The sequence below is a fragment of the Aethalodelphis obliquidens genome, unplaced genomic scaffold (assembly GCF_003676395.1).
Source record: "Aethalodelphis obliquidens isolate GAN/ISIS:26980383/991018 unplaced genomic scaffold, ASM367639v1 scaffold11, whole genome shotgun sequence".
In the NCBI taxonomy this organism is placed as follows: domain Eukaryota; kingdom Metazoa; phylum Chordata; class Mammalia; order Artiodactyla; family Delphinidae; genus Aethalodelphis; species Aethalodelphis obliquidens.
This window is the reverse complement of record NW_020837955.1, coordinates 36,394,396-36,419,524: the sequence shown is the minus strand read 5'-3', so window position 1 is coordinate 36,419,524 and position 25,129 is coordinate 36,394,396. Positions and strand designations below refer to the sequence as shown.

At 48.7% G+C, this 25,129-nt stretch overlaps 1 protein-coding gene and 1 pseudogene across 1 annotated transcript in view; both read right to left on the bottom strand.

Moving 5' to 3' along the window:
• Positions 1-3,836: 3,836 nt before the first annotated feature.
• On the bottom strand, positions 3,837-4,797 carry LOC113623672 (60S ribosomal protein L17 pseudogene; annotated as a pseudogene).
• Positions 4,798-17,876: 13,079 nt separating this feature from the next.
• BTBD16 (BTB domain containing 16) overlaps positions 17,877-25,129 on the bottom strand; it is a 46,969-nt gene continuing 39,716 nt past the window's right edge. Inside the window, exons 13-15 of the mRNA XM_027113089.1 lie at positions 24,400-24,498; positions 22,830-23,018; positions 17,877-21,730 (exon numbers count right to left, since the gene is read on the bottom strand). Of these exons, the coding sequence (XP_026968890.1) occupies positions 21,662-21,730; positions 22,830-23,018; positions 24,400-24,498 (357 nt within the window). The 3' untranslated portion in view covers positions 17,877-21,661. The remainder of the gene's footprint in view (positions 21,731-22,829; positions 23,019-24,399; positions 24,499-25,129) is intronic.

Below are 25,129 nucleotides of genomic sequence, written 5' to 3'. Positions count from 1 at the left end.
GGGTATCCGTGGGCCCAGCCAGCTCCAAGGGACTGGGAGCTCCTAAGTCCTGACATGGCCCGGAACTCTGTCTTAAGAACTGCCACGTGGCCCTTGATCCCTCATGATTGCCACTCCCCTTCCAGTGGGACATGTGGAGTTACCCAGGAAGCTGGGTTAGAGGAGCTGAGTTAGTGGGATTCACTGGATTTGCTGCTGCAGGATTCCTTTTTCTGATTTCTCTCTAGTCCTTCATTTAAGTCACTTACATAAGGCCACCGATATAGTTCTCAGTCCAGTATGGCAACCCAACAGCACTACTTAGAAAGCTCAGTCTCTGAATGAACAGCTCTTCAGCAATTCACGCTTTTTGTCACAGAAAGATGGTTAGCATTGTTTAGAAAATCTGCTCTCACAGAGACTTAAATGATTGCATGTCTTAAAATGATTAGCTCACTAATGGTTTATAATTTTATGTCCTTCACATGTCTGTGATCTAAGGTTTTGACCCACGATGCTGTGGCAAAGGGATGCTGTTGGTGCCAGAGAGACCTGAGTTCAAATCTACCACTTGCTGGCTGTGTGACTGAGCCACTCAACTGCATGTTCTGAGCTTCAGTTTCCTGTTTTCCAGATGATCCCTCTGCTGTGTAGCGGTTGTGAGGATGGGGCTTAGTGCATGGCAGGTGCTCAGTAACAGCTACCATGATGGTGTCCACCTGGCCATTGAAGAAGGCTCACGCCCCTCTCCTCCTCAGCCCCATCCCTGGATTCGTCGTCTTTACTTCCTTACAACAAACAAGTTTTGCTCTGGAAGCTTTCCTGGTTATCCTGAAATGCTCTCCCGCATTTCATTCTCCTGCCCACATGCTGCCCGCCAGACTGTTTGTTTTGGATGCAGGAGGCCAGCCAGGGAGTGGCAGGCCTGCCCATGCAGTTCCTTGAAACCAAAGCTGCTCCCTGAGTCATTGCTGGGAGAAGCCAGTACATCCAAGCACCTACACAGGCATGTCAGAGGTAGGATACCCTGCGGGTGCACAGGCAGAGTTACGGGGTACAGAGGGCCTATAAACCAAGCACATGGTATAGGCTTTATCTTGGGGGGTTCGGAGAAGGGGCATTGAAAGTTTTTAAATAAGAAAGGGACATGATCAGATTTGTGGGTTAGAAAAGTCCTCCGAACTCTTTGATGAAAACTCCACCTATATTCTAGCATCTTCTTCCTTTGCCCAGTACAGGTTTTCTGCTCTAGCCAACCCCCTACACAGACTCTCTGCACCTCTGCCCCATTGGAGTGCTCTCCACATGGCAACGTTTTCCCTGTACTTCAAGGCCTGGCTTGGTTCTTCCGCCTCCAGAAATCCTTTCCTGCCCCTCAGCACGTGTTCATTGCTCCCTTCCCAGAACCCAGGGTTCTTTCCCACACACCCAGCAGCCAGGGCCACTCAGAACTTGCTACTCCATGTGGCTAATTCTTGGAGCACACAACGCTGTGGAAAGAACAAAACTTTGCAGTCAGAAAATCCAAGTTCAAGTCCAGATTCTGTCCTTAGCAGTTTGTGATCTTCAGCCTCTCACTCAGCTTCCCTGAGCCACACTTTGCTCATTTGCTCGACAGACACCTCCCAGGACTGGGGTAAGTATCAAAAGAACGTAAAAGCACTCTGGGAACAGTGATTTAAAAAAAAAGAAAGAAAGAAAGAAAGTGATCTTTATTCCTAGATAACATGATTGTCCACAAAATCCAAAGAAAGCTACAAAAAAAGCTAGTAGAATGAATTTAAGGTGGCAGAAGACAAGAGCAATACACAAAACCAGTTTTATTTCTATATATTAGCAAGTGAGAGAAGCCAGACCCGTATGCAAGGAAAACATAAAGAGGAAAAGAACATTACTCTCCCATGAAAATTCCCTGGCGGTCCAGTGGTTAGGACTCCACACTTCCACTGCCGAGGGCCCAGGTTCAATCTTGGTTGGGGAACTAAGATTCCATAAGCCGCGCAGAGTGGCCAAGAAAAAACAAACAAACAAACAAAACAAAACACTACTCTCCCTCCAAAAAACATACTCCATGATTCCTGTTCTACTGGATAAACTGTAGAAAACGCAAACGAATTTATAGTTACAGAGAAATCAGAGGATGGAAAAGTAAAGAGGGGCAAGAGGGGGGATTACACAGTTTGGGGGACAATTAAAATGTTTACTATTGTGATTGTGTTGTTGTGTAAACAGTGATGTTAAACAAAAAGGGGAAAAGGCATGGGCTGTAGAGCCAGGGAGACCCGGGGTGGGACCTAGGCTCTGTCTCCCACTGGTTGACTGTCTCTAGGCAGGCCATCCAGTGTCTCTGGGCTAACTTTTCTCCTCTGTAGGTGGGAAGCTTAGTACTTGCCTCCGGGATTAATGTCAGGATCCAATATGTTAAGAGGCCGGCACCTTGCCGGGCACATAGTAGCCTGCCAGTGGATGTTAGCGCCCTGCCCTCCCCTGTCCAGGGCTTTGGACGTGGGAGTACGTATATGTGCACTGACTGCCTAGCTGATTTAATTACCGACCAACCAAATAAAGGGATGGATGTGTTGGTGGATAGATGGGTGGGTAGATGGATAGATGAGTGGACTGGGAGACAAATATCTAACTGAATCAACAAATAAATCCATGGGTGGATGACCAAATGGATAGCTGAAAACATCGAGGAGCAAACGAATGTCTGAATGAATGAATAACGAATGGAGTGAGCACGTCACTAAATGAGTGGCAAGAGGGACATGGCAGTAAATGACCGTCCTCCTTCAGCCCAGAGGCCCACCCTCCCCCCGGCCTTTGTGCTGTGCGTAAGGCACCAGTTACCTTGCAGGCTCTCTCTTAGCGGCAGGCGGACGCCCCTGCCAGGTAACCAGGGTAACCTGGTGCCTGAAGAGAAGCAGCATCTGGCTCCTTGGAAGTCCCATCTCGGCCTATCTTGGCAACAAGGACACACGTTCTGGGACTGCACAGACTGGAGACAGTGCCGCCTCTGAGCGGCCAGTGGCCAAGCTCAGGCCTTGGGCTGGGGTGGTGTCCTTGGTGGTCACCGACCTCCTGCTGAGGAAGGGGGCGTCACTAGTTCCACTAGAGAAGATGCAATGGCCTGAGCAAGCTAGGGAGGCGGGCTGGACCCCCAGGAAGGGGGGATCTGCAGAGAGCTGGGGCCTGGCCCCACCCTGCTGATGGTGAGCTTGTGGGTCAGGAGACGGCTCCGTCAGTCACAGCATCGCCCTCGGGGCAAGGAGCAAAGACCCATCTGTGAAGGCACTCTGACTGAGAGCCATTCACAGCGCGGGCCTCTTTCTTATAACCTCACTGGGAGGCAGCTGGGCAGTGCTTGCCTCTCCGTCAACCCATTTATAGATAAAGAGGCCCAGATAGGAGAAAAGGCTTGCCCAGGGTGCGAGAGAAACAGCAGAGAATGAAAAAAAATTCCAGTCTCTCGATACCTCCACCCTTCTCTACGGGCTACAGGGGACTCAGTTACAAAGGGGGAGGAAGACACCCTCTGGCCACCCCAAAGAGGTTGCTTTTTGTTGCTGTTCCTCTAAAATTGTACTGAACCTGTTGCCTGGTCACTTCCCCAACTAGCTGAGAGGAATCTGTCTCTGAAGCCTCAGGTCAGTTTGTTCAGGTCCCTCTTTTCTCCTCCCTGAGTTGCAGTTATTTAAGTCCTGTCTTCTCTGTGCTACTGGGAGTGATCACCTCAGTGGAGAGCCCGGCCTCTTCCCCCTCCCCTGTCCTCCCCCCATGCCTGGCACATGTAACACAGTCTGCAGTAGCCACCAAAGGTTCCACAGCAAGTTAGGGAAAGAGCTGGGTGGCCCAAAGATACGCAGCCCAATAAGACACAGTCCGTTTTGTCAGGAGGTGAAAACAGAAGGCTTCTAGAAACAACAGTGTCTTAACCCAAAAGTACAGATTTCTTTTCTTTTCTTTTTTTACTTTTACTTGCATTTATTTTTTGTGGCATTTATTCCCAGGCCATAAGTTTTTGTTTCTTCTGTTTCTTCTGGGATATCTTTTTCTTCTGGGCAATCTCCACTTCTGGTTTAGGAACCATCTGTTCTTTTTCAGTAAGGAGCATCTCAATGTGGCAGGGAGAGCTCATGTATGGGTTGACCCGACCATGAGCTCTGTCAGTCCTGCGCGGCATCCTGGGCGCTTTGTTCACCTGGATGTGCTCCATGACCAGAGTATCTACATCTAAGCCCTGAAGTTCAGCATTACTCTCTGCATTTTTGAGCACGTGAAGTAAAAAATTCAGCACTCTTTTTGGGCCACTGACCCTGCATCCAGCCCCACTGTTTGGCCTGGGCACACCTACCAACTCCACCACTGCAACAGCAGAACGGCACACATTGCTTCTTTAAAGTGACATCCTTCAGATACTTGGTGGCTTTTCGGATATGCATACCCTTAATGGCCTGGGCAGTTTCAGAGCGATCTTAAAGTGAACACGAAGATTTGAACCTCTTGACTTGCATGATTTTGTGGGGTTTTCTGGGTCAAGTGAATAGCGAACCATTTTTAGAGGTCACCTCAGGCCACTTACCGGGAAAAGCCAGACTTCTAAAGGTGGGATTCTGGGCAGTTGGATGGGCCTGGGGACAGATAATTAGGCCACAGGCTCTTTTCAGAGGTTTCATCACATGGTCATTACTAACTCCGTCCAGGCATAATTCTCCCTCAAGTGTATCACTTTCCATCTTTCTTAGGACAAACGTGCTCTTTTCTGTGCTCTATTGGCTTTTCATTCAGGAAGAGAGGGTAAAAATATCCTTTAATTTACCAAAATTGCTTTTTAAATGCATCAACCAACTCAGGACTATCGGGAAGATAATGGTTCTTTCCCCTCATAATGATGGAGTAAATTTCAGCCAAAATGAATTTAAACATTGTTCGTGGGCTATAGTTTTTTATTAATTTCATCAATCACGAGTAAGCCATTGACCTTCCACAGCTCCAAGCTGTTCTTAGAGCATCTCTTGCCTTGTTCAAAGCCAGCCTCAAACATAGTTTTCAGCTGGATAACAAGAGGTGGGTCTTTTTCTCCAGCAGGGCAGTGGCTGAGAGCTCTGGAGTCTGACGGTCCCAGGCTCATGTCCTGGCTCTGCTGCTTCTTGGCTCTGTGACTTAGAGATTGCTCTGTGCCTCTCTCCTTCCCTTATTTGTCAAGTGAAGATAAAGATGTTATCTGGAACTTTGCAGGGTTGTTTAAAGATTAAACGAAATGACGTATGTGAGGCACTTATCAAGGGGTCTGTCACATAGTAAACTCAATGAACTTTAGTTATTGTTATTATTCTAATACAAACATGGCATTATGTTTATTTTGTTGTCACAAGGTCTCATGGTGTATCTCTCCATCCTTTATCCCTTTATCAAGCCTTTATCTCTTATGGTTTGGCTACTCCCTCCCCACATCTTCCAGTGGTGGTTGGGTTGCTACTGAGGGCAGGAGAACCAGGCAATGTTCCCTGTTGCATGGCATAGGAGGTGCAGCTGGAAGATGGGCTATGGGCCCTGCCTGTGGGCTAAACGGGTGTCCAGCATATCCTGGTGCGTGTGCTTGGAGCTCAATTCCACAGGCGCCCAGTGAGGCCAGGTGCACCCAGCTCGGAGATTCTGCAGGAGAATCCTCCAGTCCCAAGCTTCTCCAACCACTAAGTACATCACTTCCCACCAAGCATCCGAGGTGGTATGTTGGGATACAGGAAAAACATACAATAAATGTGGTTGCTTTCCCAGAACACTGATGACTCTTAAAAGCTGGGGGGACAAACATAATTATTAATATTAAAACAAAGGGGCTTCCCTGGTGGTGCAGTGGTTGAGAGAGTCCGCCTGCCGATGCAGGGGACACGGGTTCGGGCCCCGGTCTGGGAGGATCCCACATGCCGTGGAGCAGCTGGGCCTGTGAGCCACAACTGCTGAGCCTGTGCGTCTGGAGCCTGTGCTCCGCGGCAGGAGATGCCGCGACAGTGAGGCCCGCACACCGCGATGAAGAGTGGCCCCCGCTTGCCACAGCTGGAGAGAGCCCTTGTGTGGAAGCGAAGACCCAACACAGACATAAATAGATAAATACATTTTTAAAAGAATTTTTTAAAAAAGAAGACAGCACTTGGACCTACGAGCCTTTGAAAATGATTAAAGCCAGAAAAAAAAATCTATTAGCTTCAAAATTAAAAAATGGCAATATTGGAATTAATAAACATTTAATTATATGCCCACCCATAATGTAACATTTTGTCAACTTCCTTAATTGCTGAGTTCCTTAATTGAGTGGTCGAACATCTTGACGTTTAAAGATAACAGAGATTAGATTTCTTTCACTTCCCAAAATGTTCCCAAACATATATGACTACTAAGAAATCATAGACATTATACACTAGATATTTATCACAGCTAAATAATTTCAAAAGCAAAATGATAAAAACTTTCAAAATTTGTAGCAAAACAGCTTAGCTTTGATGTGGAACGGGCTGAGTTTTAATATATTTGATGTGATAAGGAGCAAAGCCTCTGAAAGTAAGATTAGGTCCAAGATGATCTTAAAATTGTCCTGCACTTGTGGCATGATCCCACAAGAGCAGGTTACGTTTCAGGCTGGTCAGAGTCAGTTGCCCAGCCACAGGCAGCAAGCACCCCCTGCATGCAGAATTGGGATCCAGTGCATTGAGTGACTGAGCTGAGGCAGTGCCGAGCTGACTACCTGATTTTCTTGCATAAAATTTCCATTTCCATATGGAATCTCATTTTCTGACTGCCTTCCTTGTCATCTCTGGGCTGGGTTTGTACATCTCCCAATTCTGAAGATACTTAACAGGGGATGGGGGAGGAGGAAAGTATTATCGGCTCTTCCTCCCACCTGGGCAATATACTGGAATTCACAGGATTTGCTCATTGGAGGGAATCTACCGGGGCACTTAGCAAACACCTACTAAAGGCTCAGATCAAGAACGTTTGGCATTTTGACGACTGGCTCCCAACTTCCAGAAGGAGATGACCTTGTATAAAGAAAGGGGTCCTCAGGCTCGCTCCCCTCCCCCTGGCCTCTCATGGCTCCACACATTTTGAAATTCTAGAATCGCTCAGGATGCCCTGTTCTGAGAATGGTGTTCAGAGGAAAACTCATAGTGATGTTAAGACCCTTTTGTGAGATCTTCCTAAACACCGAGTGACCAGGAGGAACTTTCCAGAGTCTCCTTAACATTTGACTAGAGGAGGCAGCCCAGCTTGAGAAGAGAGAACAGGCAGAGTGGTGGTGAGGACAGAAAGATGCCATCCGTGACAATGCTACAAAACCAGGCCGCGGAGGAAGTGGGGAGAGAAAGACCCTGAAGGAGACACACTTCCCTCTCCCGCCCCGGTCTCTCCAGCCCCTCGGGGAAGAGGAAACTGTAGTGTGGCAGGAGTACCAGGTCGATTCTTGCAGAGCGTTCCGCTGACCCTGGCTCAGGCCATCCTGATGGAAAATCACTTCCCGGGTTTCCTGTGCCTTTTCCACTTGGCTAGTTTCTGAGATTTTCCAGCCCACTGAGCAGTGGATTTAGATGTGCAACGAGAAGAAAATATGAGAGAGTGATGGGGCAGAGAGAGCCTGGAGGGATTCAGGGAAGCCACCCTGGGGGTGACCCGGAGCTGAGACCTGATGAGTAGAGGCCAGCTGTCTGAGGACCCGGGGAAGAATGTTCTAGGCAGAGAACAGAAAGCGCAAGGGCTCAGAGCAGGGATTCAATGTTCAAGCAGCAGGAAGAAACATGGGGTGGTGGGAGGTATGGAGAGCAGGTGAGGGCGTAACGTGAATCCACCAGGATGGTGAAGCGGGCCCCCCAGGATCGCGGCGGCCGAGGCAAGGAGTTGAGATCACATTCATCGTATTCGATAAGGGTTGCCAGATAAAATATAGGACACCCAGTTAAATTTGAATTTCAGATAAGTTTTACACTAAACAATTATTCATGTGTTATCTGGAATTCAAATTTAATTGGCATCCTGTATTTTTACTTGGGAAATGTATTTCCAAGTCCTATTTGAAAGGCAGTAGAGGGTTTTAAAGCAATGAAATGACAACCTGATCCAATTTATAGCCTAGTTGGGTTGTTGGACCTGCCACGTGGACCGTGGGCTGTGGTGGGGCAGATGGAGAAGTGGGAATTGCAGACAGGGAGGGAGAAGAGGCTGCCTGAGCAGGCGCCTTGACCCAAGGAACGCAGGTGAGGTGAGTGTACGCTCGCAAGGAAGAGGCCCGAGGCCACCCACTTGGGGTTTGTTGACTGAATAATTAAGCAGAGGGGACCCCAATCCTTAGTCCAGCCCCTGGATGGCAGGGCGCCCTTGCCATCAGCTGCAGGGCTGCTGGGTTAACAGAACTGTCCGAGGCACCTGGAGCACGAGAAGCCTGTGACATCCAGCGTCCCGCTCTGCCACCGTGGTTGACGGTTCTCCAAGTGGACTCAGAATGCGTGTGGCCAAGAGGAGGAGGAATTCCCAGAGACTCATACATGAGTTCCAGGGAATAAGCCAAGTTATGAAATGTTAGGTGTGGTCACACCTGTGCAGGGAGGGGTGGCCGTGAACCAGGTCAGTGGAGCTTCCAGGGAACAGGTGTCCCGGAGAGAAACTTTGATGGGTGACAGGAAGGCCAGACAGTAGCCTGAGGGTCCTAAGGCCTCATCAGTGGCACCATCGCACGCTGTCCAAATGCCAAGGGCTGGTGTTCACCACCCCTGCAGGGCTCACTTCATTATTTCTGTGAGGAAGTTTCAGGGGAAATTTGTGTCTTCTGGCTCAAACCTCTTAGTGATGCCTGCGGCCCGCAAGGCCCCAAGGGGGACGTTTCTCCACTGCCACCTGGACAGTGACCCAGGTGGAGGTTGAGATCAGCCAGCGGTCTTGAGCTGCAGGCTTCAGGCTGCAGGACGTGCCAGGCAGTGTCTCCTGCACTGCAGCCAGGCCGTGATGCGTCTAGAAGTGGGGCCAATGCTCCCTACTTCCTCTGTGTCCTGCCTTGTCGCTGGGCCTCAGAGCAGCACAGCCGGTCCCATGCAAATAAACACCTGCAGGCTGCCACCCTGCTGGCTTATCAGCCACACCCACTGACATTGGCCTCACCTGCTCTGGCCACATTACAGCAAATCCTTCCATTTGTGGAGGACTTTATATTTACACATCATCCTGTATTCATTTCCTGTGGCTGCTGTAATGAATTACCACAATCTCAGTGACATAAAACAACACACATTTATCCTCTTACAGTTATGATGGCCAGTGTCACTGGGGTAAAGTCGAGGTGTCAGCAGGGCTGGTTCTTCCTGAGGGCTCCTCACCTCCTCTACCTTCTAGAGTCTGCTGGCATTCCCTGGCTTGTGGCCGCATCACTCCAATCTCTTCCTTCCACAGTCTCCTCACCTTCCACCTCTCCGACCTGCTGCCTCCCTCTTCTAAAGACCCCGATGCCTACTTCAGACCCACCTGGATAATCCAGGATAACCTCACCAGCTCAAAATCCTTAATTTAATCACACCTGCGAAGTTCATTTTGCCGTGTAAGGTAACATTCAGAGGTCCTGGGGATTAGGACATGGATATCTTTGAGCCATTATTCTGCCTACCACACACCCCCATTCATCATGTCATCTCATCTTCGCAGTGGCTCTGGGAGGATAAAAAACTGAGTCTCAGAAAGGTTAGGTGAGTTGCTGAAAGTCACACAGCTAGAAAGTTGTAGGAAAGGGGAGGTGGAATCCAGGTCTTTGTGATTCTAACTGAATTTAACAGATTATGTCATCATGTAAGAGGAAAACAAGGCACTTCAACATGACAAAGGTCTTCGGCTTTTCCCTCTGAGATTTCTGCTCCTCAACGTTCCCGGGCAGGCCTTTGTCCCTCCTTCTTTTTTCAGGGGTTAAGAGTTGAGTGTCTGTCTGAGCACAAAGGGAACACCTGCAGCCTGTCCTAGTTCAGGGAGTGACCCACATTTGAAGAAAGAGCTCAGTAAGCCACAGCTGGGTCTCTGGTCTTTATGGCAGTTTGAGGGTTTCTCACACGCACGCTCACATGTGGTTTGGTAAATGATTTTCTCAATTAACCCATGAGTTAATAAGCTTCCTGTTAATTAAGGAGATGTCCCAGACCCCAGGGACCTTCAGCCTTGATTCAATGGCCAGGAGAAGGGGGAAAAATAGTGACTCATCTCTTGGGTACTGAACCGGCAGAAAAAAAAGACGCGGGGGCAATATTATTTTGTTTTAAGTAAGGCATTACAGATTCAATATTTAGTTGGTGTTAGAGGGGGGACAGCAAGTATTATTCACTCCTTGGGTATCTCAAGGGCGCATAAAGGGACAGTTGCACCTGCCTGCCAGGAAACATGCTCAGGTCCCAGTAAGACACTGGGTGACCCATGCAGAGCTTGCTGGGGAAGCCAAGCAGTTGGCCATGCTGTTCAGTGATGCAGAGATAAAGAGAAGTTAATCACTGTGTTCGAGACTCGCTGAGCCCTTTCTGGTGTTCCGGGTGGACACATGACAGCTCCCCTGCCGCCAGCTGCCATCCCATCCCACGCCCATGGAGCCTGGTTTCCTGCCCGTTTTGTGTGATGCTGGGCCTGATGGGTCCCTCTCCTTAAGGGAGTCCAGGAGCCTATCAGGCCCCTTTGTTCGGGTGACAAATGGGTCCGGGGAAGATGTCTCTGGGCGGCCAAGAAACCAGGAAATCTTGTTCAGTGAAATAAATATTAAAGCTACCTTTGCTTTATGTCACGTCAGCTCCGAGAATGGACTCACCTGCCTCTCAAACGTGGCTGGCAGGAAGGGACTGGGACACAGAGAAGCAGGAAAGCTCATCGCTGCTGGCAGGAAGAAAACCTGTGGCATCCACTGTAGAGAGTGATTTTATGTGATCGAACTGAAGTTGCACATGCCCTTGGACCCACCGATTTCATATTAAAATATATTTAAAATATGCATATTTTAAGGGGATCACACATGCTTTTAGAATCTTTGTTTTTCCAGTTATTGGTATATTTTGGAAATCTTGCCGCTAGAATGCTTCAACAACAGCTTCTCAATGATTGCATAGTGTACAGTATTCTAATTCCTACTGTTGGACAGCTAAGATCATGCTGACGTTCTGCACTATAAACAACGCTGCAAGGAACACCTTCGTAACGAAATCATTGGCTCTTTTCTGGATTTTGCTTTCACCAGTATAAATGCCTAAAGTGTATTTGTTCAATCAAAACAAAAGAGCATGTTTTTCAGTATTATTGCTGGGTAATAAGCTGCCCCAAAACTTAGTGGCTTAAAAAAACAATTATTGGGCTTCCCTGGTGGCGCAGTGGTTGAGAGTCCGCCTGCCGATGCAGGGGACACGGGTTCGTGCCCCGGTACGGGCGGATCCCACATGCCGCGGAGCGGCTGGGCCCGTGAGCCATGGCCGCTGAGCCTGCGCGTCCGGAGCCTGTGCTCCGCCAAGGGAGAGGCCACAACACTGAGAGGCCCGCGTACCGCAAAAAAAAACAACAAAAAACCACAATTATTTCTCAAGGGATAGAGTGGGAGGTTGGGGTGAGCAGATGTAAGCTATTATATATGGAATGGATAAACAACAAGGTCCTACTGTATAGCATAGAGAACTATATTCAATATCCTATGATAAACCGTAATGGAAAAGAATAGTTAAGAAAAAGAATGTATATATATATATATATATATATATATATATATATATATATATACATATCTGAATCACTTTGCTGTATAGCAGAAATTAACACAACATTGTAAATCAACTATACTTCAATTTCTTAAAATTGATTAAAAAATTAATTATTTCTCATGATTCTGAGGGTTGGCTGGAGAAGTCCTTTTCGGTGGAATTTCCTTCTGGGGTCACTCACGTGGCTGTGTTCCTCTGGAGGGGGTACTAGGTTCCTTCTGGGGTCACTCACGTGGCTGTGCTCCTCTGGAGGGGGCACTAGGCTGGAAGGTTTCAGGCGGCCTCAGTCACAGGTCTGGCCATTGGTGCTGGTAGTTGGCCGAAACCTCAGTTCTTCACGTGGCCTCTCAGCCTCCAGCAGGCTAGCCCGGGCTGCAACGTGGTGTGGTCCCGGGGCTCCCAGAGGACAAGGGTGGTGGTGCAAGCCCATTATGGTCCAGACTCCTGAACCATAAGGGGTTCATGATGTTACTTCTGCCACATTCTATTGGCCAAAGCAAGGCCCAGGGCCAGCCCAGATTCAAGAGGGTGGAGAAATGGTCTCCATCTCTTGATGAGTGGAGCAGCGAGGCCAAGGGGCACAGACACAGGGAGGTGGGATTCACTGGGGCCGTTATTATAATGATATACCACAGTCGCTTACATCCTAAGCCCTTTTCTAAAGTGCTCCAAATTGTCCTCAGAAAGACAGTACCAATCTATACTGCCACCAGCCAGCGTCCTTTGGGAATATTTATTTTTTAAAAAACTGGGGCAACCACTTCTGGAAAAATGCACACAATCTGTGATAGAAGAGGAGGTTTCTGTCTCCTGAGTGGCCACAGTCATACCCCTGGGTGGTCACCTGGGGACCTGGCAGCACAGCCAACATTCACGCAGGGCAGTTGAGGGATGGTCATTCCCTTTGGGCAGAGCAGGAGCTGAGCTCCGTCTCTCCCAGTCTGTCTGTTTGGCCACCATCTCCATGGCTGTCACTCCTGCCCAAGCCCCCTCACCTCTCCCATATCACCACAAAAGCCTCTTAAATGTTAAGCCTCATTCCCACTCTGCCAGCCCCCCACTCCTTTGCCATGCATCGTTCAGAATGACTTTTTCAAAACACAGATTTGGTTTGCAAGTCCCCCCGATGTCCAATCCACCACGACTCCAGCTGTTTCTGCCTGCTCCCCTGCCTCTGGCCACTTGGCCTTCTTCCTCGTCTTCTAAAGGAGTTGGCTCCCCAGCTCACGTTCTAGTCTGGACCGAATCTTCTCCTGACCCCCAACTTTTCCTTTTTTAAAAAACAGCTTTGGGACTTCCATGGTGGCACAGTGGTTAAGAATCCACCTGCCAACGCAGAGGACACGGGTTCGAGCCCTGGTCCGGGAAGATCCCACATGTCATGGAGCAACTAAGCCCGTGCGCCACAACTACTGAGACTGTGCTCTAGGGCTCGTGATCCACAACTCCTGAGCCCGAGTGCTGCAACTACTGAAGCCCGCATGCCTGGAGCCCGTGCTCCGCAACAAGAGAAGTCACCGCGATGAGAAGCCCACGTACCACAACGAAGAGAAGCCCCTGCTTGCCGCAACTAGAGAAAGCCCACGTGCAGCAACGAAGACCCAACGCAGGCAAAAATAAATAAATAAAGTAAATAAATGAAAAAAAAAGAAAAAAACAGCTTTGTTGAGATGTAATTCATGTATCATACAACTCACCCATTTAAATGTCCAGTTCAATAGTTTTTTAGTATATTTACAGTTTTGCAACCATCACCATCAGTCAATGTAGAACATTTTCATCGTCTCAGACGGAAACCCTGTACCCTTTAGCTGTCACCCTCCCTCTCTCCCCAGCCTCTTCCTCCCTCCAGCCCTAAGCAACCACTAATCTGCTTTCTGTCTCTGCATATTTTCCTGTTCTGGACATTTCACATGAAAGGGATCATATAATATGTGGCTTTTTTGTGACCGGTTTCTTTCACTTAACGTCATGTTTTCGAGGTTCATCCACCTTATGGCATGTATTGCACTTCATTCCCTTTTACAGCTGAATAATATGCCATCGTATGGATCTACCACATTTTGTTTAACCATCTGTCAGCTGATAGACATTTGGGTTCTTTGCACCTTTTGGCTACTATGAATAGTGAACATTTGTGCCCACGTTTCTGTAGAGACACATGTCTTCGTGCGTCTTGGGTATATACTTGGTGGAATTGCTGGATCATATGGCAACTCTATGGTTAATCATTTGAGGAGCTGCCAGACTGTTTTCCGAAGTGGCTGTACCATTTCACAGCATATGAGGGTTCCGATTTCTCCATCCAAACCCATTTTAATTCCACTCATGAGAATTCCCTGGTGGTCCAGTGGTTAGGACTCTGCACTTCCATTGCAGGGGGCACAGGTACAATCCCTGGTTGAGGAACTAAGATTCCACAAGCCACGTGGCACAGCGGAAAAAAAAAAAATCTCACTCATACTTCATGTCTCAGCTTAAGGGCTACTTCCGTGCAAAGACCCCTCCCTGGGCCTCGCATGCCCTCCTGGGCTCTAGGTCAGCTTCTTTGCTTTAAGCTTTCAAGCAACTGGGCTTCCTCGCTTCAGGGCGCTGAAGCATTGCTTAGTGCAATGATTCCATCAACACCTGTCTCTCTCCACACTGTGGGCTCCATGAGGGCAGAGGCTGTCTGTGTTGTTCACCTTTGAAGCCCTAACCCACGCCTGGCGCCCACAGCAGCCAGCCGCCCATGAGAAATCTGTAGAATGAATGTCAGGGGCTGAAAGCGCAAAGAGCACATAACTCACTCAGAGTCACCAAGTGGAGCCATGGGAGCCTTGCGTCCTATTCCACCCTGTCCAATACGGTAGCCACCAGCCAAACGTGGCCACCGAACACTTGAAATGTGGCCAATGCCACTGAGAAGTTAAGTTGTTGATTTTATTTCACTTTAATAAATTGAAATTTAAATAACTGTCAGTGCAGGTAGGAGTGGGGTAACACTGGGACTCCTGATAGAGAGCTGAGTTCTGCTTCCCTGGCATTAGAACCTTCCTTTCCCCCAACATGCTTCTCCCTGCCCCTGAGGAGGTAGCCTTCGCCCAGCAGTCCAGGCAAATGTTTCTGGTGACTGCAGGCTGAGCCTCAGGCATGGCCACTGACGCTTCCTTCTCCGGGCCTTGGGGAGAGACTAAAAGACTCAGTACTCTGGAGGGTCTGTAGAAATTGGAAGGTCCCAGTCCTGTTCCGTGGTTGGTACCTTTGTTACCCTGTTCCTTCTACTTGCATTTATGGTGATTTAAATGTAAATACATTAAGATGAAATAAACTTAAAAACTCAATTTCCTAGTCACACTAGCCACATTTCAGTGCTCTGTGGTTACATGGGGCTAGTGGCCACCATATTGGACAGGGTGGATATAGAACATTTCCATCACTGCCGAAAGTTCTACTGGATAGCACTGCCCTAGAGGTTTCCCTACAGAGGGTTCTCTCCTCTCTGTCTCCCACAGGATACTCTGTCCTCACTGCTTCTCAGCTCTCAAGGCCTCAGATCCTGTAGGCCAGCCTCCAACACATCCTATGCCATCCTCCTGTGTGCACATGGGGCTGGGACTTCCCCCACCCAGTTCCCGGGGAGCCCGTCTTTCTCCCCAGCAGCTTGGCAGGCCCCAGCACATCCCCTTCTCATCTTAGGCTTACAAGAGCAAAAATGTCCTCTCTCATCTGGTACTCTAGCCTCCAGGATTCCAAACCCTCTAAGGAAGAGTGAGGATAAAGCCCTTCTTGCTCTTCCCGATGAGCTCACAGGAAAATAAGACAGTTCATTTCTTCCCCAGGTCCTACTTTTCCTGGTCATAGGCACAGCCATTCACTTCTGTTCTTCTGCTCTCCTGGAATCAGAGGACTCAATGAATGATTGCAGCTGGGAAGGTCTACCAAGAGTGCCTAGCTCGACCTTTCATTTTGCATAAGGGGAAGAAGGCCCAGAAGAGAAAAAGGACTTGCCCAAGATCACAGAGCATCCATCTTGACCTAATAAATACTGAATGACTCCAAATAATGAGGAGGAACAGAGATAAATTGTATCAACCTCCTACTATGTGTTGGGTGCTTTACCAATCACACATCAACTTATTTAACACCACAGGTCTTATGGCCCACTTCAGATTAGACTCTGAGGTTCAGAGAGGTTAGGTGACTTGCCTAAAGCAACACAGCTAGTAAGGGACAGAGCTAGGACTCAAACCCTTGTCTTGCTACTTCATGACTTAAAAGAGTTGCCGGGCCATCTTTGTTGGAGGGGAGGGTCTGGGGAGGTGAGCCAGATGGTGGGTGATAGGAGAAGCAAACACAGAGAAGGTCATGGACATGGCACATAATATGTTAGGCTGACCAACACTCATGGTCACTGCTTTTGGCCTGGTGACTGTGGACTTTTTAAGTTCTAGTCTAAGAAGTTCTCACTTGTAAGGAGGGCTTGTAAGATCATCTTAAGAATTTTTGTCTCAAGACTTCTACTTCCCAGGTTCAGAGATTTTGTGATGTGAACACTGTAGATGTTTGAATGACCACAGTCTCATCTGGGATGTAAAAAAAGTTCACTTTGAACCACTAAGCAAGGAAGACCCTGCAAGATGAGCTTTTAAGTTGCAAATTTCTGCCACTGAAATTCTGGTTCCCAGTTTTGAGGCAGACCTCGCCCCCTAGTGGAAAGGGGTGGACTCTGCATTATAGTAAATGGTCCACCCACAGGAGGGTGCCTCCTTGAAGTTCTATATTTCATAATACAGGAAATTTGGTTTTAAAAATAAAATCATCCAGTGTGGTGAAATAGATTCACAGCTTTGTTGTTGTTATTGGATTTTTTTTTCACTGGAGAAGAAAGACAGTCGGGTATGTGGGGTACGGTGGGGACCCCTGCTATGGAATCAACATTTTCAGATCGATCTGAGTTGTTTCTGGGAGTGATCCCAGACCTCCCGCATCAGGACTTCCCCAAAGCCTGGGAGTTAAAGTGCAGGTTCCTGGGTGTTTCCTAGGCTGCAAAGTCAGCCTTCACAGCTGGGGGGCTAGGGGTCCATTTGCACCAGCAACCAGGAGATTCTGGTGAAGATTCAGTCCAAGAGTCCTGGACCTGGACATGAGCCTGTTCTCAGCTGTTTCAGCTTCACCTGTACCATTTCCCAGCAACCCTCCACCTGCAAGGACACTGCTCATCCTCCATGGCCCATTTACCTGCCACCTCCTCAGTGAGACCACCCTTGCCCTGTCCCAATGCCCCCAGCGGAATCAAATGTGATTTCCCATGTGAAGGCACCCTGCCCAGCACGGCCCAGCATGCCCAGATGCTCCGCACACAGTTCTGTCGGGCATGTAGTAGGTGTTCAATAAATACTTGAATTAAGCACCTTAAAACTTTTCCCCTCGGGACTTCCCTGGTGGTGCAGCGGTTAAGAATCCGCCTGCCAATGCCGGGGACACGGGTTCGAGCCCTGGTCTGGGAAGATCCCACATGCCGCGGAGCAACAAAGCCCGTGCACCACAACTACTGAGCCCGCGCGCCTAGAGCCCGTGAGCCGCAACTACTGAGCCCACGTGCCTAGAGCCCGTGCGCCGCAAAGAGAGAAGCCACCGCAATGAGAAGCCTGTGCACCGCAATGAAGAGTAGCCCCTGCTCGCCACAACTAGAGAAAGCTCGCGCACAGCAACAAAAACCCAATGCAGCCAAATAAATAAATAAATAAGTAAATTTTTCCCCTCTTCTCAGTGGCCTGTGGAGGGAAATGGAAACAGGTGAGCCCTGTGGCCAGGCCCGTGGTGGCCCCGGCTCTGCCACTCTGAGGAACCTGGATGTACAACTTCCTTATTCTCTGAAGCTCAGCTGCTGCTCTTTTTAAAAATTTAATTAATTAATTAATTAATTATTTTTGGCTGCGTTGGGTCTTTGTTGCTGTGCGCAGGCTTTCTCTAGTTGCGGCGAGCGGGGGCTACTCTTCGTTGTGTGCTCGGGCTTCTCATTGCGGTGGCTTCTCTTGTTGTGGAGCACGGGCTCCAGGCGCGTGGGCTTCATTCGTTGTGGCACATGGGCTCAGTAGTTGTGGCTCACAGGTTTAGTTGCTCCGCAGCATGTGGGATCTTCCTGGACCAGGGCTTGAACCCATGTCCTCTGCATTGGCCAGCGGATTCTTAACCACTGCGCCAGCAGGGAAGCCCTCAGCTGCCACTCTTACTGACGTGGAAAATACACCTACATCACGGGGAGGGGGGGCAGTTGGGAGGATTCAGTGAGAGGGTGGGCGTCAAGTGTAACATCTTTAAACCAGAACTGTCACTCCAGCTCCCTGGGCCTGATTCCCCGCTCTTACAGTGAGGAGGTAGAAATGACATCATCTCCTGTCCCTGATGCCCCGAGTCCTTCTGCCTCAGGTGCCTCCATTCTCTGGCCCTTGAGGCAGGGGACGCAGCCCAGCCCGTCAGGCCCTTACTCCATCCTTTCTGGGGTTGCCTTTCTCCTACATCCCTGCCTTTTGGACCCTCACAGTGTGACTGGTCACCTTAGGGAGGCCTTTTTGGAATTGCTGTTCCGCGAGGTTTTCCCAATCCTGCAGACTCCAGGAGCTTGACATTGCATATTCCAAATAGCTGAGCCAGGACAGTGGTTTCCCATAGAAAGTGGACAGTCATTCATGTTTCAGCAGCGCTTCCAAACAGCTTCTTCTCTCTTGGACATCTACGGACTTGCTTTTCAGAAGTTTTCCATTCTTATCCTCCCCATTATCCCCCAGGACCCTGGTGAAATGCCACAAGGCTGCTCTTTCTCCAGAGCCAGTGAGTCGAGCCGCACCCCAACATCTGCCCAGGGGCTGCTTACCGAGGGGCTGTTACACGACTCGTGGCCGCAGGGATCATAGTCCCGAGGGAGGCCGAGGGGCTGCCTTATCCCCTTTTTATAGACAAGGAAGCACAGTTCACAGAGAGGAAATGACAAGTGACTTTTCCGACTTAGCACCATTAGTTTGGAGGCAAGGCAAATTCATCACCGCCTTCTTCTCCCAAGGCTGTGCTTCTCTGTTAAAGAAATCATCTATCTGGAGAGAGGAAAAAAATCAGCTTCTAAGGAAAAACACATTGCATAATCCCATTTTGAATGGGAAGAAAACTCCAAGTGCATCTAAAGGTAATTCGGGAAGGTCACCTGCCAAACTTCTGAATGATGGGAGTCCCACTGGATTTTATTGTCTTCTTTGAATTTCCTCATTTTTCTTCAACAAGCTTGTTATTATATAGAAGTAACATTTCGTGTTATAAAAGGGGAAACGATCCTTATTTGAAAACAAACTACTGCTCCCTACGAAGACGTGGATGAATCTCTTAAACGTGATGTTGAACCAAAGGATGCAGGCATGGAAGAGAACAGGCTGCACGACTCTCTTCATTCAATATTCAAACTAAATGGCCGTTGTAATGAATGTGATAGTCAGATAGCGTTTACCTTCGAGGAACAGTGACTGGGAGGAAGTACAAGGAGGCGGGGGGGCATCTGGGGTGGTGATCGTGCACTTTCTGGTTTTGATCTGGGCGCTGGAATATGGGGGTGTTCATCTGTGGTAATTCATCAACCTACGTCACAGATTTTTGGCATTGATTTTGATTTTTTTAAGATAGTCCACTAAAATACTATTAATCTGAATGACGGTGTATTTTGACACAAGGAGAGTGTCTCACTTGCCTTGCCCTGACCCGGCCCTGCAGGGGTGGGAGGAATAATCGAGGCTGTTTTCCAACAGCCTATGCACTGGGTCACACCTGCCAACTCCTCAGAACCCTTTATATCAGGGACTTGTCTGGAAAGCCTAAAATACTCCAGGGATTTCAAACAGAATAAATATAATAGAGAACAGATCACACAGATGAAGGAAGACCTGGGAAGGCAAACAGGAGAATGAGGCACCCAGAGACCGGCAGGAAGTCTTCACCGGCCTGGAGCTGCAGGGGTACACAGATGAGGAGGCGTCACCAGAACAGAAGCAGAAGCAGGGCCATCTGATGGATCTGGAACCACGACAGGAGGCTGCCAGGTAGGAGCTGGGACAGCAGAGCAGAGCTGGAGCCATAGAGGGGAGACAGCCACTGCTGGAAAATGCCCTCTGCAGCCGAGAGGGTGAGAAGTCCCCTGGGTTCCCTCAGTCTCTTATTCTCCAAGCTCCCATCACCACTTCCTGTTGGCTGGGCCTGGCCAGATGCAAGCTAGGGAACAGAACTTGCAGGATGGGGGCTAGGACAGACCCAACTCCCAGTTCGTTTGTCCAATTCTTCCACTGGTTCCCCTTCTCACCTTCCCACCAGCCCTCCTCTCTGCCAGCTCACTCTGCCCAGGGCATCAGTCCTCTGCTGGGAAGGCGGCTCCCTTAACCCATGTCTGATTCTACGGTGATCATCAGACTAAATTTACCCACTTGTTGTCTATACGGCATCAGCTGATGCTCCATCACTTTCCCAAAGACACCGGTTAACAGGCTGTGGCGGACACACCCTAAATCATCACACACCTTGTATAATCCTCTCCCCTTGAGTGTGGGTAGAACATATGACTTACTTCTAGCCCCGAGAACATGGCCAAGGTGATGCTATGTCACTCCCAAGATTACCTTGCGGTACGCACGGCTCTGTCTTAGCAGATGACAGTTAGAGAGACTCTCCTGCTGGCCTTGAAGGACACACAGCCATGCTCTGAAAGGTCTGTAGAGAGCACCATGTGGCAGGGAAGTACAGGGGCCTGTAGAGCCTGGGTGGTCTTCTCTCGACAGCAGGTAAGCAGTCAGGCCCTCAGTCATACAGCTGCAAGGAAATGAATCTGCCAGCAACCTCATGAGCTTGGACATGGGTTCTCCCCACTTGTGTCTTCAGATGAGAACACAGCCAGCTGCCACTGGATTGTAGACTTGACCCTGGGCAGGGGACCCAGCAAGTCTGCTTGGACTCCTGACCCACAACAACTGTGAAATAAGTATGTGTTGTTTAAGCCACTAAACTTTTGTTACTCTGCTACACTGCAACAGAAAACTAATCCACACGGTGCGAAAAAAGACTCTCTTGCCTTGCTTTTTCCAAAACCTAAAGTTCCATTTAAAAAGGTGGGACAGTAAATAAGTCATGCCATACCTTATAACTGTTTACTTCCCTTCCTACCTCTTGTTCTGGCTGAGCCAAAACTGCCAGGGACAATGGCAAGGTGTGTTGTTCTGTGTGGCAAGCAGAGATGTATCACAAAAAGGGGAACCTTGGCGCTTCCTGTTGGAGTATGTTGTTACTGTTGATGCCCCCATAGGAGTGCTTCCGAGAGTGCACCAAGTTAGGTCTGGACTCAGGGAGCTTCGGGGTCGATGATGGCAATGGACTCATGGCTCTGATACTTTCCATCTTCCGACGATACAAATGGGAGTGCTATGGTCTGAATGTGTCTCCCCAGACTTCATATGTTGAATTCTAACCCCCAAAGGTAATGTCATTAGGAGGTGGGGCCTTTGGGAGGTGATTAGGTCATGAGGGAAAGGCAGGGCCTTCGTAAAATGGATTAGTGCCCTTATTAAAAGAGGCCCCAGGGAGCTCCCTGCCCCCTCCACCATGTGAGGACACAGCGAGAAGAAGCCGTCTATGAACCAGAAAGCAGGTTCTCATCAGACACCACGTGGAATCTGCTGGCACCTTGATCTTGGACTTCCAGCCTCCAGAACTGTGAGTAACAAATTTCTGTTGTTCATAAGCCCCCAGTCTGTGGTGTTTTGTTATAGCAGCCCAACAGACCAAGACAGTGGGCCAAAGTTCTGAGACCATTACTAACTCGGAGAGTCAGCTGAATGCTTGAGCAGTCCCTTTCATGTCGTTTTATTTCCTTTTACATGGACCAGTGGAAGAAAAAAAAATGCCATAGATTCTTCGGAAAACCGTTAAGATAATGAGAAGATGAATGAAAAACTTGCATAGATTGGGATGCCCACAGTTTGGATTTTCAAGGCCTAAAAGATGAAACAAAACAAAGCAAACGGGACGTTCAGGATAAACGCAATCACCCTCTAGAAGGGGAAAGAGGAAGGCCTGGCGATTGTATAAGATGCTGCTTCTCAACTCTGGATGTACAGTAAGAATCATGTAGGGAAGGTTTTTAAAATAAACCTTAAAAAAATTAAGTATAAGTTAAATACAATGAAGTGCCCCAATCTTAAGGATACAGCTTGATGGATTTTCACAAGTAAGCACTCCTGTGTGACCACCACCCTGATCATGATAAAGAACATTTCAGGTACCTCTGAAATCTCCTTCCCATCCCCTCCTGGTCAGTATCCCAGCCTCCCCCACTCCCACCTCCACAAGGAAATTGCTATTCTGATTTCCAACACCATAGAGAATAACTAGAGGAGCTTTAAAAAATACTGATGCCTGGGTCCCACCACGGAATATCTGGTCTTATCTGGGTGGCTCTCGGGCCTGGGGAGTTTGCAAAGGGCCAGGTGATTCTGATGTGCAGACAGGACTGAGAATTACTCACTGGTTTAAGGTCAAGTCCCATTTCCTGCAGGGCAGCGAGGGCTTAAATTCACAGACCAAAGAGCTCCTCCCAGCACTGCAGACAGGCTCTCTAGCAATTTCTGGATTGCAGCCGTCAGGAGCCAAGCCAGGTACTGAATCCACCGGGATGCTGCGGTGGCCCACTGAGGCAGATGACCTCAGTTCTCCTTGGACGAGCCAGGGGCGGGTGGGCTGGGCCATGGATTTTGGTGGAAGGTGATGTCCCGGCAAGAAAGGTGGTGTTGGCAGCAAATACGCTCCATCAGACATTCCACCTCTCCCTAAAAGTCCCCTTCGATGTTTATAAAATGATTCGGGTGTGACCCAAATCAGGCAGTCTGGTTTGGCTTATCGTTTTCAGTATGCCCAGATTTCATCCTACAAGGTTTTTCTTTAGCATTATTTGGGGCTGTGAAAATCCTTAAGAAACTGAGCAAATTTCCCCCCGTAGATCGCTGGAGCTATAAAGTCAGTGATCCCCAAAAATATGTGGAGGAGAGAACGAGCAAAAGAGCAAAATCAAAGAGAAAAGAAAAGAAAAGCACTCACGTGGCTTTTGCAGGACGACTTGACCAACCCAAACTTTTGCTTGATCTGGTTCGTCGTGAACTCTTGCCACTTGCCGTCCACCAGGGTCTGGGCTCTGATCTCGTACGTCACCAAGCGCTCTGCTCTCAGGCTGATGGGGCTGTGCTCATAGACGGAGGAGGCAAATTCCAAGTTGGTGTGCCTTATTCTCTGCAAGGAGGGTGACCCACCTTAGGTGGAACTGAAACCAGGGTGACCCGGAGTTAGCGAAACGTGGTCCCTGCCACATCGGCCCTCCTGTCTGATGTGTACAGGGCGGGAGGGTTTCCTCATGGCCCCATTTCTTACATGCAGCTGCTGCTGAATCAGTTGGCATTTGAACCCTCACCATGAGCAAACCACTGCCCAACGGACTGGGGTTTGGCCAACTCAGGAAAGCACCATGAAGTCAATCTATATTGAACGGGAAGGTCTTCACATTGCTTTGCCAGTTTAAAAAACCAACATAGTATTCATATGAGCACTTCGACTCCTGTTGTTACATAATTCATCTCTTCCATCCAGTAAAATCCATACGTAGGGAAATGCGTGAGTCACTGAAGGCCAAGGACTGGCCTAAAGAAGAGATGTGACTCGCTCAAGGACACATAAAGAGGTAGTGGCCAAGCTGGATGAAACCCCAGGTTTCTCATTCATGCATTCATTCATTTATCCACTCATAATACAAACATACCACCCCTACGTTCCTGTTCTGTGATTCGCAGTGGTAATAAAAAGATATGGTGATATTAAAGACATGGTTTCTCAAGGAGCTTAAAGTTTTGGAGACTTATAATGAAACCCTAAGTGGAAGGTAGGGGTCCACCATCATAGCTGTCACCATCATCATCAGGGCCCTGTTCCAAGCCCTTTGCACAAGTTAACACATTTAATACTCACAGCAACCTAGGAAGGTAGGTCTTATTACCTTGTCCAACTTAAAGGTCAGAAAGTGAACACAGGGAGGCGCCTGGGATCACCAAGATCAAACGGCTCACCAGGTGGTTTGAATTCAGACTCTACTCTGAAACCCAGCTCTCCTGCCTCTCCTGAAAGTCCAGCAGGAGCATGGAGGTGAAGGCATCCACCCTCCTGACTCTTCCAGCGTCCTGTTCACAGCCTCCGCTTTGCCCCCCTAGAGAACACCATTCCCTCTGCCTTTATGGGCATGTGCGTTACCTCCACAGAAGGATGGCCATCTGTAAAGCATCCCCCAGCATGTACAAACTGAAAATGAATTGAGCCCCACACGTGGCTCCAGAGGACTATCATTTGACCTTGGCCTTACAGCAGAGGCCATACAAACATGAAGACACTCCGCTTTGAGATCCTCGTCTATTGAGTGGGTTAAGAGCAGCAGCCTCGCAACGTTAGTGCAAAAGTCAAATGACATCACGACCATGAGGATGAGCGGCACCAGGCTTACAACACGTCTTACAAATGAATTCGTGACTCATGTTTAATCAATTATTATTAATTCCATATGAATTGATTCTGAATCTCAAAGGCTGTTTCAGAGACATAGCTCTCCTGTGCTCTCTGTCCTTCTTACCTGCATATGAAAACTATATGAAGTAGTATCATGTTTGATTCCCTTTATCTCAAAGAAGAATCCATACATGGCAATCACTTTTGAATGTGTAGTATACTCCTAAATGGGGAAAGACAAGCAACAAAGTGATGGGGTAAAAACCTTCAGTAGTCAAAGGCAAGAAAACATAGCAAGACCGATTCTAGCTACAACTACTAAAGTGACTAATTTGTGATTTAAAACATAACAGCAATGTTAGCCTGGGAAACAAAAGAAGAGACAAACTGTAGCGACTTTACAAATCCTGATAGGTTGGCGCTCAGTGGCAATACTATTTGCTCTGCATGCCCCCCTTAGTGGGGAGAAGAATGAGTTAGGCATATTCTTAGATGACCCGTGGTCTGCAGACCTTTGAAACAAACCATTTGGCTCCAATCTGATGGGCCTAAGAGACCCGCCATGCCCACGGTATTGCACGGTGTCCCGGCCACTGTGGTCTGCAATCTGTCCACTTGGGCAGGTCCCTGCAAGCACAGCCCATCCAGGCCTGACCCAGAGGGGAGTCTCTGATGATAGACTCAGGGCCCCAAACCCGTAAAACATGAATTCTTTTGAGATCACTACTGGGGTGGCTTTAGTGATGTTGGAGGATCGCAGCCATTGCTTGGAGAATTGTACCTATCGAGGGAGCCCAAGACAGAGGGCAGCCACCAGCCGCTCAGGCTCCGCTGGTGACTGAGCACCCAGAGGC